Source organism: Mycteria americana, chromosome 1, assembly GCF_035582795.1.
Source record: "Mycteria americana isolate JAX WOST 10 ecotype Jacksonville Zoo and Gardens chromosome 1, USCA_MyAme_1.0, whole genome shotgun sequence".
Classification (NCBI taxonomy): domain Eukaryota; kingdom Metazoa; phylum Chordata; class Aves; order Ciconiiformes; family Ciconiidae; genus Mycteria; species Mycteria americana.
The window spans coordinates 184,427,647-184,448,387 of NC_134365.1; the positions used below are offsets into that span (position 1 = coordinate 184,427,647).

The window sequence follows — 20,741 nt, forward strand, 5'->3', positions numbered from 1 at the left end:
CCATTAGAAAAAAGGATTGATAAATGCTAAATTACCATAAAATGACAATTGTTACAAGAGCTAAGAGATTGAGTTATAAAAAATTCAAAGAAGTAGTATTAAACAAAATATTCAAGCTGCTTTTTAAAAACTTCAACACTTTGGATACATCTGTTCTTTAGTTACAGATCTAGTATTTTCATACTTTAACAAGAAGAATATCTATACTGCAGTCCAAGGGTGGTATTGCAACTTGAATAAACACCTGGGGCTAGCTTTGAACTAGCTAATACACGTTCTGAAGATAGCATAGAGCCACGGGTTTGACTACTGGTTTAGGGGTATTTTTGGGGTACTAGTTCAAGAGTTGAATTCTTTTTTCTTAAATTAGGGAATTATGTTAAGAAAAGCATAGCTATGACTGTTTATCTGTCTGGCCCCAGAGAGATAATTTGTATATCCTAACTGGCTGAATTTCCTGTAGAAGAAGAAATTAGGATCTTTTGTGGATAAAATTAGGGTTTTTCTTAAGGCTTTCAGATGGAGATCCTGTTCACTAACTTAAGTAAATTCCTTTCAGTTGGCTGTATATCATCAAAGCTATTTACTTGCAGAGTAATAAAGCAGACTTTGACTTAACCGAAGTGTCTGCGTTTTCTGTTGAGTAATGGGGAAATGCTAGAGTTAGTCTTTCTGATCCTTTCTTGAAATATGGTAGTAGGTAGTGGGATAGCTGTGTTTGCTAGACCTGATTCAGTGTTAGAAGGATTGAATCTTTATTTCAGTTCAGAAGAGTGATCTTATCACTAGATCAGAGAGTGTTTTAAGAAAGAACACCCGCTCTCTCTTGTTTTCTTACTATGATGGAAGCTTAGCCACTGTGTAACCAGGAACACAAGAGTCATAAGTTGAGAAAGAGAGCAGGCTATGGAGGGACCCTAACTATTGCCTAGTAGTTGTAGTAGTCATCTTGGGAAGGGACAGAACTGAGCTACTGACTCAAATTATATACCATAATTAAATGTTTGGGAAGCTGTCTACTTCCAGAACCTCAGAATAGCCATTTTTAGCCAACCTAGCTGATTGTAATTAGAATGGGATTCAGGTGCCTAACTGTAGGTGTCTATATGTAAATATAGGTGTCTTAAGTGTTCAGGAAGCTCCAGGGAGTCTGAAGACTCTCAAGAGTCTTCAGACTGAATCTTTATTTCAGTTCAGAAGAGTGATCTTATCAGTAGACCAGAGAGTGTTTTAAGAAAGAACACCATCTCTCTCTTGTTTTCTTACTATGATGGAAGCTTAGCCACTGTGTAACCAAGAACGCAAGAGTCGTAAGTTGAGAAAGACAGCAGGCTATAGAGGGACCCTAGGGTAGAAGAAAGAGACATGATCTCTCAGAAGAGAGATGATCAGATGAAGGTGACATGTTTAAATTCCCTTACTGGTGTTCACAAGACATTCACTTGTGTAAGTGTCCATGCTCCCCATAGGGACTTCTGAATTCGGTTGAACCTGAGTCCCACCTCTGAATTCCTACTTCTGGCAAGTTTTCAGGCTAAGTAGTGTCTAATGGGTTTAAGCTTTTGTTTTGAAACACTAGAAAATGAATTATCCATTTTAAAAAAACCTTTTTGTCTAACATTAATAATTCTTGCTATCCTTTAGTTGGATATGTTACACTTGAAGTTCTTATTCTGTTTGCTGCTTAGTGTTCTGTTTGCATAGTGCCTGTCAAGCATATTCTTTCTTTAAAAATTATGTTTAAAAGAAGACTACAAAAATGTTTGTAGAATCAGCAAAAGGTGCTAGCTAGCAGTATTTAATCACTTGCTTTTTACAGTCTCAGTTACGTTAATTTGTGTGTTGCCTATTTACGTTCTATTGTCTTCAGGGAGGTGTGTTGTCTTTGGAGTGTATGGTAATGATGCATACCATTTGCCTATAATAATAAAAGCAACATGGAATCTGAGATTTTTAAGCCTATTTTATTTTTCTTGATAGAATTTAATCAAACATCTTCCTGAACAAGAACAACTGAATGCATTGTCCAAGTTCAAGAGCGAGTATAATAATTTGTCTGAGCCGGAACAGTTTGGAGTTGTGGTGAGTTCTGTTTTGTTATCACTTTGTTTTTGTCCTTTCATGAAACATAGTTTTAATTTAATATTATAGAAACAATACCAGCTGCTTCCTAAATATGAAGAGGTTCCAGACTGGAAGAAGAGTACAAGTGCTGCCTTTTAATCAGACTTTTGGTGGACATATGCATGGACGTGAAAGGCCTGATTGTTGGAATATTACTGTTGGAATGATTTGGGATTCTCTTTCTGTAAAAAATTAATTTAGTTTACAAAAAAAAAAAAAAAAAATTAGTGGTATTTTCTGTGGCAAAGTTTCACTGGGACATATGGAGCTATTGCTGAATTTCCATAGCTAAAATGGTTTTGCTTTACTTATCTTTGCATTAATAAACCTTAACTTTTTCAGTGAAGTTTTCTACACTTATGTTTTTCTTTCTATTCTCCATGTAAATGAGAAGAAAATACTGTAGTTATCACTATGTTAACCTATTCTGCCTCCTTCCTCCTATGTTTTATAGTATGTTCTGTCAACACTACTTGTCATCACTTTTTGCATTTCCAGCGGGAAGATACGTTGATAATATTTCCCAGGTTAAATTAGCAAAGGAGGACTGGAAGAGAGAAAAGAAAATACTGCTACTGCAGTGCTGGCAGTTGATGCTTTTTGTAGAAATATAGTTTGGATATAATTTCTACATAGCTCATAATTCATAATTGTTAATGATTTCATCCAGACAAACACAGAATAAGGCTATTTCTTCTCCTGGGTGCATATATCTATGTAAGTATCTGATTTTTTTTTTTTTGTCCACTCCAAGCGTTTCAAGCTAAGATGGTCATTGTTAGTTTCATCTGGGAGGATTTCCCTGGGAGGAAATAATTCTTTTAGATGTATCTGTGGGCTTGAGGAAAAGGAGTATCATGTCTTTGTAACAGTAGGCACTTGCTGTTGGTTGTTATCTATGTGGATATCAAATACCTGTACTTAATATTGGAATAGCTGGAGTACAGATATGGAACATAAGAGCAGATATCACTATTCTGAATCAACTGAAGAATGTTGGTCTGGTCAGGAAACACCACTGCATTGAATTGGTGCCAGTTACAGATGCGACACAGGCAGTCTTCTTTGAGTATAGGTACTTGTAAAACAAAACTAGTTCTGAAGTGGTGCTTTTGCTGAAAGCTGCTGCTGCTGTTCATTTTCGATCCATCTTTAACAAGAGTAACAGTCATTGTACATCTAATGTAATGCTGACTTCTGTGTTCTTGGGAGTCTTCTAACTACACTCTGGGAGCAAGAAAAAAAAGAGGGAGAACACCAGTGTTTTTAACACTTTTATTTATTTTCCAAGATTTTCATATGTAGTTTTCTGATTGAAGCCAAATTATCAATTTCTCTTGGTCCAAATTTCTTAGTTACAAAAGCTAATTAAATCTTTTGCTTTTTATTTCTTGTTGAGGTTTTATCAGACATTCAAGGGATCTATTTGTAGTTCATCCCTATCTTAACCTTATTTTATATGATTACATTATCACCACTTACCTAAAAGGTCATTGAATAGGTCTCAGATTCTTTAAAAGAAGTATCCTCCATCAACAAAAAAAATCCAGTCAAAACATATTTTATTGTTTTATGAGATGTGAAACTAATGCTTTCAGCACCTCTGTTGCTTGCAAAGAACATAAAAGGTCTAAAGGCAGAGAAATTATTACTTTTTCATTTCTTTTCTTATAGTATTTGTTTATTCAGTTCAGAAAATAGTAGTAGTTTCACAAAGGTAGGTTTCACAATGGTAAGTTTTAGGTTTGTTTTCAGCTAGTTTATGTTACAGAGCTTTAGAAAGGGAGAAACAGGTTAGCAGTGAAATCTACCATGACCAACAGAATTTAACCTTTTGGTGATGAGAATTGGGAGGAAGCTGTGGTAATGATTATTATGTTTGAATCAGTAGTCCAGGTGGAAATTTTGGTTTAATTCTGTAATCTTATAGATGTGAGTTCCTACATTTGTTTACTCAGTTGTAGTATTCAACGTAAAGTTAAGATGCATCAATATATTAATGTCTTAAAAAAAAAACAAAAAAAAAACCACACAAACCATGACCAAAAAAACCCTCCAAACACCTGAAGAATCACTTCAGTAATTTTAAAAAATAATTTACGTTTACTTAAATTGTACCTTCTGATTTGTCAAATTGTCTTTAGATTTCCATAGTTCTAGACTTTGAAAGTTTTATTTTTCTCACTTACGTATTGTTTCTCTTTCTTGAACATGGACTGCTACTGCAACTGATATACAGTAGATGCTAAATGGGCATCCTTGGAATATATAGCCAGATCTATGGTATGGGAGGCTTCTTATCTGATATAAGAGTTAGCTCCTTCGTCTCACTTTCATCTTCCCTCCGCAAATTTCTTCAAATGCTGTAGGGTGAAACAGCTATGTTAGATTCTCCAAACTTCTTCTTGTTCTTGAAGTAAGTCTTCATCTTAAATGCCATTAAAGAATCTGATTAAATTAGAAATCAGATGTACTAAGTTTAGTCTGGAGTCTCACATGTTCAAAATTTTAGTAGCATATTGTAATACATACATTTCCTAAGAATGTTTCTTCATAGGCCCATATCTCAATCAGTATATGAGATGGGTGGTGCCCCAGGAATGAAATTTCCTTATGTAATGAATAAAAGCTGTTGGTAGAGTTCCTGGCTCATTTGATCTAGAAGTTGAAATGTTTGGAGAGGAGTTCAGAAAGGACAACAGGAAGGGCAAAAGAAAAACTGGTTAGGAAGAGTGAGTATGATAAAGAAAGCAAAACAATCTCTTGCATTTTTACCTCTACCGTAGTCTTTTAATATAAATCTGGCTGACCCGGACATTTAGATGACACTGTGATAAGCAACACAGGAAAAGAGGAGAAAGCTAGTAATGGAATATTTTACAAAGACTTTGTCGAGCTCCATTTTCTGTTGGGGTTGTTGTTGTTGTTGTTGTTGTTGTTGTTTGTTTTGGTTTTTTTTTTTTTTTTCCTTGTGCTATTTGGTGCCACAGATGACAAGTCTTTCTGTGCTTGTCAGAATTGGACCCTTTTTATGTAAACAATTTTGGTTTTTATGTTTAAAACTTATGTAAACATCAAACTTTTTTTTTAATTTATTTTCAAAAGAAAAATTAATCTAGTCTGTTCTGGAATTGAGCTCTATAAGTGCTGCACTTGTGTTCAATAATAATAAAAGTTCATGGGTTTCCAGAAAATTTAATACTAGAAAACTGAAAAGGTAGATTTTTGATGTAGAGGAGAGGTTCATATGTATCAGTCTTACTGAGAAAAATTCAAGTGTCCTGTGCTGAATAAAGTAGACTGAACACGATGCTTGTCTGTGATAACCTTGTTTCAAACTGTGTCTGCCACGATGACAGAGATAAGCCCATGTCTAAACTTCAGCAGCTTTATTTGAGTCTGACAAATTATGGCAAAATGCCAGTAAAGATGGATTTACACCAGTAAATTTGACCGTGAACTGGACTGGCTGAGTAGACACCTATTTGACTATGCCAAATCATTCCAAGAGTAATAAGTATATAACTGAGTTGTTGAGGAAATACTTATAAAGGACAATTACATGCAGACTTATGCATTTTAATTGAATTAGTAAAATATAAAGTTAAGTTGTAAACATATTTTTTACTTTATTATCAAGAATAAACATTGATTTGAAAAAAGACATTTAAAAATTAATTCCGCATAGGTTAAAGCTTGCTTTGCTATTTTTATTTCATATTTGAGCCTCACTCAACTGACAAGTCTGCCTTTTGCTCTTTAAAAATGTCAATCTTACTACAATTGGACATACTAACAACAGTAATAAATTTGAAAGTTAGAGTGTCAACGTTTTCCAATCGATCAGGAGCCCTCTAATAGTTAATATCAGATGTCTTCGGAAAGAAACTTGGCTTCTGGGGGGAAAAAAGTGTTTATCTTTTCATTTTTGCTGTCATCAGACCATCATAACAAGTGTTATTTTGTATTTTAAAGACTAATCTGTAGTTTTAATTCTTTCAGAAAGACTCCTGTAGCATTTGAGTATTTATTGGCAGTGGTTTTAATACCATATTATTGTTTCTGTAATGCTAACAGTATCCTCGCTAGTACAACTATAGAATTGGCTATTCTGATCAGTTTTGTCTAAAAGTTACTTTGGTAGGCAAGCAAAAATGTGTCTGCTTAATAACCAGCAAACCTTCCTGGTATCAATATAGTATTCTATGGTCTAACTCTGTTCTGCTGCATGTGTTGTTATGAGTAATAAAATTTCTGAACACAATCTTGCACACATTTATGTTACTTAGTTCAGTCACATTAATCCTTTAATAACTTCCCTTTCAGCACTACCTATTTGTTATTTTGTAAATGAGGATATATTTTAAAGAACTCCTACAAGTTAATTCACAATTTTCTTAAATCTTAAGCAATAATTCATTTCGTTCCACTGTTCTTTTGCTGTGCTTTTTGAAACCTGGTAGTATTCAAGTATAAATAAATTTGAAATGATCTGTTTTAAGACATCAATTGACTCGTATCGATTGACAAGATGCAACATTTTTGGTAGACATTTTTAACTGATAGTTATTTCTTTCAGATGTACTAATCCAGTTAGATGGGACTGTCAGTCTGATGAGAAGAGCTAGACCAGTAGCACTATAGGTCAAGTTTTGCTGGATGTGGCCCAACTGATTTAATAAATTTGTCTTAAAAAATTGAGGCAATGTGATAACTCAGAAAAACATTGTATTAAATAAGAGTTCTTACATGTCAAAAGTTGGTAGAGTTTCTTTTCTGAAGGAACAACCAGATTCCCACTGAATAGTGCAAGTGTATGCTTTCCCTAGTTTTCCACGCAAAGCACTAACAAAACCTCAACAAAGCCAAACCCCATCATTAGGCACAATTTTTCTAGTGTCACACCTTCTATGCATCTAGTAGAGCTGACTTCAGAAAACAAGCTACAATCAGTTTTTAACATGAAAACATTTTTCATTTCTCTTGGAGGAGGGAAGTTTTGAATAACTCACTTTTTTACTCTGAATATGGAATCTTATACATTTGCTTTTCATCAAGGTTCTTCAATCTCCATCAGGCACTCCTGTATCTTTTGTTTTATTCTGTCTGGGGAGGGGGCTGAGATTTTCTACTCATTTCTTTAAGAACTGTTGTTGACACAAATATGAATCTTCTCAGTATAGCTGTAGGGGTTTTTTTTCTTAAAATTGCTGTTTTATGCTTCATTTTTTGCTATTCTTTTCAATGAAGAGAATTAAACTTAAACATGCAATACAAGACTTTCAGGTTTATCTTTTAGGTGAGCAGTGTCTTATAACGATGGTATTTCAGAGAATTTGGAGATCCCATGTTAATTTGCTCTAAAATTTTGCTTAAGGGAAAGACTAAACTATTTGACTCCCAAGGAAGAGCCTAAGTAGTGAATAAACTGATAATTACTACTTGTGTGATAATAAAAAAATTTATAATGGAAACCTTCTTTTATCCTTCTGGCTTTGAATGCAAAGTCAAGATTTGATACTCTGAAAGAAACAGCTAGACACTTACTGAGATACTGGCATGCTGTGACTGTTACAGTATTGTATGTTTTACTTCAGCCAAAGTTAATTAACTTTTGTTGTTGGCTTAAAGACATTGAGGGCATGACTCTAAACAGTTCAGGTTCCCGTCATGAGTGTGGTTTGGGGTTTTTTTTTTGGTGACTCTGTGGGTTGCTTTTGTGGTTTCTGCAATTATCCTCTTCTTTTTAAGTTACTTTGCACTTTTATGTTTTTTGTTCATTCAGCAATAAGTACAAAATAAATCCTTTATTACCCTTATCTTCCCTTCCAGACTTTACGTTTTCTTTAGATAAACTACTTTATTTTCCTGTATGTTCTTTCTTTCACTTACTCCAGGCTGATGTCTCAGAACACAGATATTATCACCTATTACTGTGGAGTTTGGGTTTTGGGGTTTTATTTTTTGCTTGCGCGCAGCCATGAACTATTTTATGAAAACTGTGTTAAATCTGTTCATCTCATTAAGCGCTTTAACTTAGCTTCGCAGTATTATCTTAAGTTTATGGTTTTTTGAATGCTGTATTTTGTTGCTCAAATTCTTGGTGAAGTATGCTTGTGCTTGCCAAAATTTAAATATTCAATTGCATTTTGTTTTACTATAGTTCATGTTTTGTACTTGGTTTAGTCAGTGCAATAAGCTTCCTCCTAAAGTAATTTAACCTTCATATTATTTTCTTGGAGGTTTCACTGATTGTGACTGATATTGAGCGATATATTCTATAAAGCTTTTTAATGATGAAGACTATCTTTGTGTTTAGAAATGAGTAGTCATATGATAGCACACTTGCAATGTGAGACCCATCTGAGGTGAATGGGGTTTCAGCTAGATGGTCATCTTGGTAGGTGACTATTGACAGAAGGCTGGTTTTTTTGGTGGTGGGTTTTTTTTTTTCTCCCCCCCCCCCCCCCCCCCCGATGCTGTCTCCAGTGGGCAGTATAAGTATTATGTTGCTTTAGGATGTAAAACATTTAGCAATGTTGATTTGTTTTGCGGGTAGTTCTTTCCTACTGAGAAAAAAGTATTGGCTCACAGAATTTTCTTTTTTCTAATTTTGGGTGTAGTCTCTGTAATCGTATCAAATCAACAATGTGTAACGAGAATCATAGAATGGTTTGGGTTGGAAGGGACCTCCAAAGATCATCTCGTACAACCCCCAAATTAGATCATTTAGTAATGGCAGTCTCATTTGTTTTCAGTGAAGTTGGTATAATAGTTACTAGTTAGATTTATTAATCATGAGTAATACTTTAAATGCAGTAATCTGTTTAATGGATTTTCATTGACAAACTATTGCTATACCACTGTTCAAGCCTTGCTCCTGAGTACAGGTGGATATTTGGCTTTCATCTGAAACAAAACCCAATATGTTTGTCATCACCAATGATGCTTTGCGTTTCAGACATCTTTCTCCAAAGGCTTTTGTTCTTATGTAATCCTGTCCTGCCCTAGAAGATTTCATTATACCTAAGGTATACCATATAGCCTATTTCTTTGAGTCTTTTGCATAAGATATGATAAAGGCACTGAAACACTGAACTATTTTGCTTAAATTTATTGGGCAAAGAAGAAATTGAGTTCTTGAAGTACAGTGATTAAGTATCTTTCTACCACACAAGCAAGATGACAAAATACTAGAGAACTGTTGTATTCCTTTTCGAATTTGTCTGTCATTCTTCCTTTTTTTGGTCCTCACAGTCAAGGAATGAGTCAGAAACCACTGGTAAGGTTTTGAATATTGTAAGAATATGATAATTAAATGCACATCACATACCTTATAAGTTTTTTGAGTATTCTAGTGAAAGAAGAGTTGGAATCACAGAAATAATAAATTAGAAATAAATGTTGGGATGTCAGGCAATAGTTTAGAATTTTTTTAGAATAAAAATAAAAAGTATTAACTAAATGGTGATTTATCCCAGTTTAAGAAGATATTTTAACTAAATAACAAGTGAGAAATAAATAACTGGAATTTGGAAGTCATTGTTACAAATAAAGCCTTTTTTTAACCTCATATTTTTGGTTTGACATTTCTAAATCAGGCCTGGGCAATTGTATGTTAGCTACAAAACTAATATTTACCTGACTGCACTTTTTGTGCTGAACTATGCTGTATATCTTTTTTTGCAAAAGGTTTGTAAAAGAGGATTAGGCATATGTATAAAGAATTTCATGCACTGTTAGAGCAGTGTAAGGTAATTATTTTGTTTGTATGACAAAGATTGAGGAGGAAATTTTCTGCAGGAGAAGAATAATCGACACTTAATGTCCATTGATTCATATATAGCAGTTGCTTTTCTTTTACTTCTTGTCATCTTCACTTTTTTGATGATCCTAGATTTTGTTGTCAGCCAGATTTAAAGTTTTTAACTCTTGTTTTCTTCTTAATGCAAACAGTTTGGCATTCAGTTTGTCTATCTTTGCCAAATATTTATCTTTGTCTCCTCAATTTTTTGGACAAGTAGAAACACTTGTCCATGTACTGTTATCTCTATTCATGCTTACAGTAACTTCTTTCTCTCTGAATTTTTTACTTCAAAACTCGGTCCACTGCATATTCTTTAGAAGACATCTCACCTGTCATTTAGACATTCACTCTACTGTATCAATATATGCAATGACTCTTATCCAAATGTAAGTTTAACTATGTTCTTACTTATCTTCATCCCTGTTACAGCATTGATGGTTTATCTTTTCCTTGTATTCCACTGTTGATGAAGAGCTCATTGCTGGGTTTTGTCCTTCTATTTTCCTCATGTAAACAAATTTTCTGCAGTTTCTTCAATTTCAATTTCCTTCTCACCCTTACTCTCTAGCTACTAAAAGTTCCTTATCTTGATTGTGTGAAATTCTTAAAGGTTGGTCTCTTTCAAAACTATGTTGTACAAAGAAGTGGTCCTGTCTGTGTATGAAATTCCCAATTGCTTCTTCCAAAGGCCAAGGCCTACTAACTTTGAGTATATTTATCAGCTGTGGTGTTGTGTCCTTTTACTGAAGCCCTGATAGCTTCACTCTGTTTTCTCTCATAGGTCCATGAAATACTGGACAATTTCCTGCCAGAAGTTGAAGAGTTTCTCATATTTCCCTGCACATAATTTATATTGTTCCCTGTTCTAGCTATTATTTGGTCCTCTTGAGTTTCAGCTTCCTTTTGGCTTTAATGGTTTTGTCTGGGTGGCATAGCACGATGTCTGTCTTGAACATTGACATCCATGCAACGTGTCCAGTTACAGCTGAGACAGAAACCAATATGCATAGCTGTTTTAGCTGTGTGGTTGGTTGGTTGTTTTTTGTTTGGTTTTTTCCCCTCTTAGTATAAGTCTCAGGGTACCATGTGGCTTTCGAGGAGCAACAGGGGCTTTCTGTGGCTATGTGAGCTAATATGACATCTAACATCGCTTCAGTTGCACTCCATTGGAGTATGTTTTTTCTTGGTACTCCAGGCACTGACAGTGTTCTGTCATGAGTCCACTGTTGACTCACCTGGGACAGCCCTACCTTTCTTATCTCTTGCTTAGGCCATCTAAAACCCCCATTTGGCTGCCAAGTGAAGATGCTGATGACTTCAGAAAAAATAACGTTCATTTAGATATTCTCTTGAGGAAAACTTAAAAGGAGAAACACCACCATGGGTAATCTTAAGTATAAAGAACAGGTAAAATAAAGGGATTTGGACCATGGGGGTGCAATTAAAGTTCACAGGAAAAGAACTTAGGGATGACAAAATAGAAGAAAAATATAGGTATGCTGAAGAAAGCAAAACATGAAAGTTTCTAGATCAGCTGGTTTATTGGGAAATGTGACTTGCAGAGTAGTTTTTCAAGAAGAACTCTTATGAACCCTTTTTTAACAACAAATAATCTTGTAAATAAATAGGAAGTCCAAGTTAAATGCTATTCTAAGTCATGGTTATATGTTGTGTAGGACTTTTTGAAAATAAGAACAAAAAGAAGTAATGGAGATTCCTTTCTCAAATGCAGCATAATTAGGAATGTGATCCAATAATACAGTGGTATTAATTTGAGGCAAGCAAGGTTAGAGCCTTTTAAGAAACATAGTGTGAGAAAAGAAATAATATGTGCTTATTTGAGAGACTACTGGAGAGTTGAAAAATAAACCATTGTTCATTCTAATTGTTTTTAATAAAGCTATAATAGATATGTGTGAGTCAACATTTGTTCAATGCTTTTTGAGTGTAAAATATTCAAGTACTAAAGATTATCTTCTATTATTGTTCATTTGTATTAATTAGATCTGACTCTGAGGTTTTTTTTCTGATATATTAAAACTGTAAGGGTCGTGAAGCAACTGATAAGGCCATTTTATTGCTTGCTTGTTTGAAGTAAACTTTCTGAACTTTCTTCTAAGTTGAAGGATAAATACAAAGAAGAAGTTTACAAAAAACTAAAGTTTTTAAATTTCAGGCCTGCATGGAAAAATGAGCATACACAGAAATCTCTCAGTGTGAGATCTTAGGGAGAGGGAAAAGTGATTTGTACTTACAAAATCCTGATGTAAATTGATTTTTACCTGCTCGGTCTCTTACAGATTTAATTCACTCATTCTTTCATACCTCCATTCTTCTGGGCATCATGGTCTGCATGTCCAAGCAGTCTGGCCAGGATCGCTGACATGCAGGACAGAGGACAAGGGACTTTCTCAGCACCATATTATGTCTCTATGATTCTTGATTGGTGACAGCAAGCTAGTTTTTGGACAGACCTTTTATATGATCAGGAGTCATTAGTTGCTATGAGGTTGTCTTTATCTCAGAATCTCCTGACTTCAGCCTCTTGTAAATCTTAGGCCAGGTTGCTTCCCACTGTTTTCTTTCCCTTGTTTGGAATCTATGTTTAAAATACATACTTACAGTTTGCTGGCAGGCTAATAAGAAAAAGAATAATGTATATAATATGCGGCAGCCTGATGGGAATGGTGTCCTGAGAACAAATACAGCTCATTCTGTTGACCCTTGTGCTGCTGAGTCTTCTGCTGCTTGCATGCACACATTTCTATTTGTACTAATCTTAATATTTCTGTTAAAGAACTATACAGCAGGAAGAAATCATATTGACCTAACGATGTAGCCAGAGTAAAAAGGTCTTTTGTGAATGTCTATCCTGCAGATGGGAAGTGCCACTGAGAAAAAGATGTTGAACTCTTTACTCACTTCTATAAATCTGTACAGCAAGAAAACATGCACTTGAAAAAGAGCTTGTTGACAGTCAACTCTTCTTTTTTATTTGTGAAGTAAATATGGTGTTTAAATGAATGTAGGAATGATAAATATACATCTAAGTATTTCAGATATATTGACATAATTTACATTTCAAACAATACTTTTTTGGGGGGGAGTAGTTGGGTACACTATGCTTTCTTTGTGTTGGAAGCATCATAATCCCGGTTACAGTAACCATCCTCTTGTTACGTTGCTCTGTTGTGACTGACCCTTGAATAATTTCCTTTTTTCTGGGTACTTCTTTTTACTAAAGAGTTTTTGAGAAGTATAGGTTGCTTAATGACAGTGAAAAATATTTTAGGAACATCAGTGAATCAAGATTTAAATGGTAGTGATTGTGGAGTTAAAGTCTATAGTTAACAGGTGCGGTTTTGATGAAGAATGTGAATTATAATGGATCATAAGTCAGACGTGAATCAGTCATGTCCTCATTTTGCAGCCAATAAACATATGTGAAACTGAAATGTAGAAGTATGAATATAGCCTGTAAAACTTGTGAATTTTCCTCTATTCACCACTGCCGAAGCCTCACCGAGAATATTACATCCACTTTGGAGGTGTTTAGTACGTCAGTAGGTGGACTAAAACAGAGACTCCAGAGATGGCTAATGAAGATAGTTATAGAAACATATGATATGAAGAAAAGTTGTTTGTAAGTTCTTTAACTTAAGACCAAGGCAGGGTATTCTCTCAAAATATGTGTAGGAAGACTGGAAAAAATAAGGGAATAATTTATCATGAACACTGATAGTTAGTATGGCAGTAGGTAGTAGGCTTACATTTTTGACAAAAAAGATACAGGTTAGATAATGGGAAAATTTTAATAGTGGGAATAACAAAACAATAAAATTGACTGGCTAGGGAGACTATGGAGTCTGTAATCAGACATCTTTTTGAGCAGGCAAAGCTAATAACCTCTTTGGGTGACGTAGTTGATTCTCCCATAGGAAAGCAGAATGGAGTGAAGGATATTTCCCTGCTTATTCTGTGTATACGCTGACTAAAATGTCCAAATATTGCAATTAGTATGATATCACTACTTAAATACATATTTTTAAGAACACCTTTCTAAGGAAAATAAACACTTTGCACCTAGGATATCCTGTCATAAATCTCACTTAAATCCTAGGTCATAGCGTGATTATCTGATCTCTGCCTTTACCAAGCGAGCCTCTGGAACATTTGGCTCAAACTGGTAGGCTGGATTTTATTAGGGGATCAATGTTAAGGACTTGATAACACAGAATGATATCCCATTTTTTGAGTTATGCTTACCTCAGGTTTTGTGCACACAAGTTATAATTTTACATTCAGAAAAAGAGATTCTGGAATGACAAAGGTTTACTGAATTCATCCACATTGCTGTTTTATGCTGAAAATACTTGAGGCAAATGTTGCATGGATTTTTTTTTTTTTTCTTACTCTTCAATATATTTGTATTTGAGAGGAAGCAAAATAGTGGTTGATTAAAATATCTTATTGTAGGTGATGATTCAGAGAATCTGCATAGCTTTTACATTTTGTATGAGGTCCTGAAATACTTTTTTTTTTTTGATCAATAAGTGTTGTTTCGCCTATGCAGTCCTTCATGTCCTTGGTAGCCTTTCCTTTTTTTGTACTAAAATCATTCAGGGAATAATAGTGACCAAAACCATCCAAATACAGTTCTCATCAATTTTTATATTGGTTTTGAATATTATTCAATATTTTGAAAGCAACTTTCTGAACCATCTTGTATCCCACTATTTTTAGCAGTTGTGGGGATGATAAATCACTAGATGACATTTTAAGGCTGTGTATATACTAATCAACGAAAAAGCACCAGAGAATGCTTTTGGACATTGAACCTTAATTGTCCATAGTTCTAATTTGTTAGAATAGACATGGGTATGTTTTTGGCCTGAGCAGAATTGCATTTTCCCAAACAATTTGTGGGCACAGTTTGGGAGATAGCAAGAGATCTCAGGAGCTGAACATCCAGTCAGACTCAAGAATAAGACAGAGACAGATAGGTTTATTAAGGCAAGTTTTAATGGTTACAAAGCACATCTTCCCTTTTTCATCATGAGGAAGACGGAGAAGCGCATCATAGGGAAGTTAGGTACAAGCATGTTCCAGGTGTTCAGAACCTGAATGTCTTGCAGGCATCCCTGCACCTCTCGGGCCTGACATCTCAGGGCACTTTTGGAGGCGCAGAGGTGCATGGCAATGTTTGGTCCCGTATCAGATGGCTCCAGATCTTTGTCCCCAACCTCCCCAAGTTATTTTGGGATATAGTTTATATAGAAGAGTGACGGAATATTCAAAATATAATTGATTCTTTAGAGAATTGCATGTTGTTATGATAGGTTAAGCTTTGTTGCTGCTCCACCTAAGAATGTTCTGTAACTATAGTTCCCCACCAACTCCGCAGCAGTACACATCCACCTCTCCCCACTCTCTTGCCCACATAACAATGCTAAGGCTCCAGGCCTACCCATGCCCATGTATGTTAACCACCTGTTGCACCAGGAATTGTTCCCCAAAGTAGTTCTGATTTGGTTATGCTGTATGGAGGGAGCTGAATCCAGCAGTAAGCATGTAGACTCTTCAGTGCCTGTGCAATCCTTAGTGGTGTAAAATAGTCCTAGACATATTTAATTTATTAATATGGTTTTAAATCCATAAAAGCAATTCCATTTGAAAAAAATATAATTTTTATGTTCTTCATAAACATTTTTTATTTAGGAGTTGCTAATACTTGTTGGGATGCTATTAGTGGACATTTGACCTTGGGTATAGGCAACTGTATTAGCAGTCTCACACCTGAGAATAGTGTCTCAAGAACCATGTGTGATAGCTCCTGCTTTATTTCTTTTCTTAAAACTTGATATATTTGGAAATATGTTCCCATATTGTCCGGGAGTGAAAAAAAAGAAAAATATTTTTCCTTGATCACTTGTATTTACTCAAAGATAAAATTGAGGGAATTATGAAATATTGTTTCAGAAATAATTAATGCCCAGACCTTGTGAAATACACTGATAGCTAACCCAAATAGAATTTGGCAAGCAATCCTCACGTGGCTTCACAGCTTGTTCTTTGATGGATGTGTTTTTAATGAGTTCGTACCAAAGGAAAAGATTTCACTAGAGTAAATTGAAGATTAGAGTGAGGCCTGATGAAGGCTAGTTTGTCTTAAATAATTCAGTAGACACTTAAAATGATTAATTCCATATTCAGCTGATGGTTTCACCTGTATGTCCTCATTGAGGATAACTCAAAATGCATTAATGTTTTTCACTGTTGTCTGGAAAATATTGTACTATCACTGTATCTGAAGAGGTGTACTCTGCCCTTCCTAATACTTGATGCTTGGGCACAGCCATACCTTCAGCCATACATTTCAGTTTGTTTAAAATCCTAAAGTGGAGAGGTGCATCTGTGCTGAGAGATATTTTGATGGTGTTAATTTCTGTCTGTAAACCTTACCTTCTTCTGTTGTCTTCCAGAAGTCATGTCTATCTGCTGCTGTGCCTTGTCAGTGTTCTCCATCAGTAATCCCAGCCTTTCCAGGAGCGTTGCCAAAGATTAACTTTCTACTACATGCCATCTGTGACAGTTAAAAAATCTTTATGACAAGTTGAGTCAAGTTACTTATGTTGTTTAGAGGGAGAACATCCTTAACGCCTGTAACGTTGGTGTCTTTCAAACTTTGAACCTGGATAGGGTGGAGAACCAGGCTCCAGAAAGATCTTCTGAAAGTGGCCGTCATGATTTGCACTGATCTGAGTGTTTGCAATTGCCATTGGATGGGATTGGATTATGCTACTTCCTCTGTATCACTGAAAGATTGTGATGCTGAATCATAGAGGAATGTTCCTTTAAAAGATTCAGTACCAGCAGGTCTCACTCTTGTTGCGGTAAAACTATTTTTGGTAACTAGTCTAAATAGGTTAAAATATTTGTCTTATTGTTGTCTGATGTTAATTCACATGGCTGGAAGTGGTTGGTTGTTGTTTCTTCTAGCACACACATAGGCTCTCTCTTTCAATTTTCTTCTTGGCAGATATCTCTACAACTTCAGATCAATGAGGTTGTTTTTCTGAAGGGTCCTCATCTTTTGCCTCCAGCCATTCACTTTGCAAATTCCTCTAAATTTGCAGTCTCAAGTCTCAAGAGCCTGTCCTGAATCTGATTTGATGCTTTTGCTTCACTAGAAATGTAAGCAATCCTCTAACGTTCATGTTGTGATTTGAACACCTTAAGAGAAACACTTCTGTTTTGAGTAAGGACCATGATCAGAACAGGATCCTGACATTTTGACTTTCAGCAACTTCAAGGGTTTCTTGGAATTTAGCCACTTAAATTGAACGAAGCATCCAAATAGCTGGATGTTCAGCTGTGCTGAAAGAATCTTGAGGCTAGTCAGTACCTTTTAGATCCCTGGAGCTTGAAATGACTATGCAGATATTTCATCTGTTCCAGCTTCAGACTTTAGAGCTCAATGGAGCTCCTATGGAGCCCAAGTGCTTTAGGATTTACTTTCCGTGTGATCATTTTGTAGAACTGGGGAACTTTCTCCAAGATATGCAAGCTGTCTTCCACAGCATTCACTTACATGACACTTCATGTCAGACTGTTTTTGCCACAGATTTTCTGTGGTTCCAAATACACTAAATAACCACATGGATAAAAATTCTATAGTCATTATTGAATTCTCCATTGACAGGACTACTGAAGATCTACAGAGGAATGCTTTTTCCTTACTAGTACTGTCATCATCATAGACACATACCTTCCTGCTTAGGTAATTAACTTGGACACCTTCTTGGGTCAGTAGAGAAGACTATACTAAATATGAATGTGCTAGAGATCTGAGCTTTTTTGAAACAGGTCATGTCTGTCACATCAAAGACATTGCAATCAGCTGCCTTTGTGGCCTGTTACCACTGCGTATTGCTTAAACAATTACACTATTATGTTGGAGTTATGGTGGTTCAACATGATGGAAAGTACTAAGCCTGCTGTCATGGTTTTCAGACATTCCCATCCAGACCTTGATCATCTGCCTGTACCTTTATGGCCTGTATGTTAGAAGACTCAAAGTAATAGTGTAGATTTACTTTTCATTAGGAGGTGGATTTCTGGTAGTAGCCACACAGAAAATGAGGCATTTATTTTAGAGCTAAGCTGATCAGATTTTTCCATCTGAAATACAGCTAGATCTGTTTTAGTTTTAGAAACTTTCCTCCATTTCGTTTGATATTATATTATTCTATTTCAAATGCCTCAATGACTTCTGCCCTTGACTGCTGGTATAAATTTATGTATTTTTGCTATCTGGCTGAATTAGAGGTTTTCCAGAGGATTTTTACCTGTATTAAACTCTTGACTTGGTTTCCCATGAGGAAAGCTTTTCAGTCTAGTGGCATCTGCTCCATATGTACCTTTTGATGAAAATAGCTTTTCTGACATCTGTTAGGTCTGCTAAAAATAGAGGAATTTGGGAAATTCAGACCCTCTCACTCTTGGATGATTCCTTTTTAGGAAAATACCATTGTCTAAACTCAACTTGGAGAAACAAAAGCTATCTCTGTGTTCCATTCTGATCAAGATGTCAGTAAATCTAATTGTATTTTTGGGATAAAACAAAAAAATCACCTCTTTCTTTTCATAGTAGAACATACCTGTCTGTGAATTTCAGCATGAAGACTTCAGTCAAGCTGACTTTAGTCAGCTTGTTTTGACAGCTGTGTTGTAGCCCCCATTGGCAATTTGGATGTATTTCATAAGACAGGTGACTTTGGAGTATTCAAAAGGAATGCCCCATTTCTGAGATCTCCAGACTGGCCTTGCTAGCCCATCTTTGTTGAACATAATGCCATCAAAAACAGTACCAGGGATTTTCTGCACTGTACATCAGTGCACTGTCATCCACAAGACAAGAGAAGGCTTCGTGTGTGCAGCTAGGAGGTAATTGATAGGTGTTGTCCCTGTGTCACTTACAGTACACCCCTTTCTCTTCTGTCCTGAATATCCTTTAGGAAAATCTTTGATTTGCAAGAAATTGAGTCAGTGGTGCAAATTCAAGCTGTTTATAGTTCAAGCTGGAGAAACAGAGTAGCAGGATGTGCCTTCTATCAGTGCTAGTAAGGCTGAAAAGTCATCAGTTCAATTGTTTGCATGTACACATATCCACATTGTAAGTATAAAAACTTTTTGATTTCTCGTAAGTAATTTTAATTTTGAGTTTGCAGTTCTTGACTTTATAATAATTTATTTGGGAAAAAGAGTGTGGCTATTTCCACATAGGCATAAAAACACCTCAACAAAAATACTGTTCCACTATAGTGGATTGACTTCCCATACACTGAAATAATGTTTGGTCTTTCCAGAATGCTGGTGGTCTTCCCTAACATTTGGGCATGTTGACTGCCCATTTCAAATTGAGCAGGGTGTTCTTTTTCCTTCTTAAAACATGTGATAAAAGGTATGTTAAGATATCAGTTCTTCCTTACTTGAAATTTTTTTCTGTTTTTCAAATGCCTGAGTCTAAAGATAAGTGTTAGGAATTCACGCTTTTTACCTGTGCAGTCTGTAGGGTTTACTGATACTGCAGTGATGAAAATCATAGATTTTCCACAGGGAATGCCCTTTCAGTTTACTCTTGTAGTCGGCTTGGTTGTAAATGATATTTTACTTTTTGGATGGGAACACTTTCAGGTGGTCTGACAGCCTCGACACTGTTGATCCTTTAAGGAAGGTATATTGTGAAACTTGAACCCTTGTAGTGTTTTTCTCTATGAGCTTGTGGTAAGAATGAATCACATTCAGTGATCAAAATGTAATGTCAGTGTAACTTCTGGGACACGTTCCTTTACTTGACATCAACAAAGCAGACAGTGAAAGTACACGTTTACCAGATGGCACACTCTTGCAGGTGCCTTCTCATTTATGCTGTATTTGAGAGAAAAACCTCTCTGCTGTTGGATAAAGGGCTGTGAGAGCTACTACTGGATAGCTCAACTCAGATGTCAATTCCCCTTTGGACTTGCACATAATGAGAATATTCTTGTGGACTTTTCTTGAAAAATAGAACAATTCGTTACCTGTACACTGAGTTCTCTGACGTGTGGTCTACTCATTTTTTAGCTTTCTACTTCAACTTCCCTTTTTAGTTATTTGGTTTGTCTGTTTTCAGGATTCCACTATAAGGACAGAAGTTAGACTTATGTACATGTATAGGGCATGAACATAAGCCTCTCAACATTGCGACATTTAAATTCTTTGCATCTCTTATGATAAGGTGTACGGATTCTACAGTTTGAATATATTTGTAGACTACATGTCACAAAGAAAGCATATATTGCTAAGGGAACCCGATCTCCTCACTTCTTAATTATTGACTTAGCAAACAGGTAAACAAATAGTACCAAAACATGCGTCGTACATGAACTATGGATTTCAGAGTGTTTAAAAAACAATAATAAAAAAAGCCCAGTGGTATTTCTGTTGTGTTTCTGGTATGTGCTTCTGTTTCTGATTTCTTAGATTACATATTTCTGCATTCATCCTTAAGACTTAAGTACAGAACTTATTAATTTGTTGTAGTTCACCTGGTTCTGATGAAAACATCTTTCAAGTATATGTGCTTGCTCATGTTTGTGCAACATACCTTTGTGATCTAAACTACCTGATTATTTCAGTTTCAAGAATCTGCCTGTCTGAGAAGCCAAGAGTCAATAAATGATGCATCATCTGTTGGTTCTGTAGTATCCTGAGTTTGGTACCACTTAAAATCTATACAACTCACACTTTATTTTCTTAGTTTCCATGG

At 35.5% G+C, this 20,741-nt stretch overlaps 1 protein-coding gene across 4 annotated transcripts in view; it reads left to right on the plus strand.

Moving 5' to 3' along the window:
• Positions 1–20,741, plus strand: part of DIAPH3 (diaphanous related formin 3) — a 249,115-nt gene that overhangs the window by 113,211 nt on the left and 115,163 nt on the right. For all 4 annotated transcript variants that reach the window (XM_075488665.1, XM_075488675.1, XM_075488656.1 and 1 more), the window contains one exon: positions 1,981–2,082. In XM_075488665.1, the coding sequence (XP_075344780.1) occupies positions 1,981–2,082 (102 nt within the window). The remainder of the gene's footprint in view (positions 1–1,980; positions 2,083–20,741) is intronic.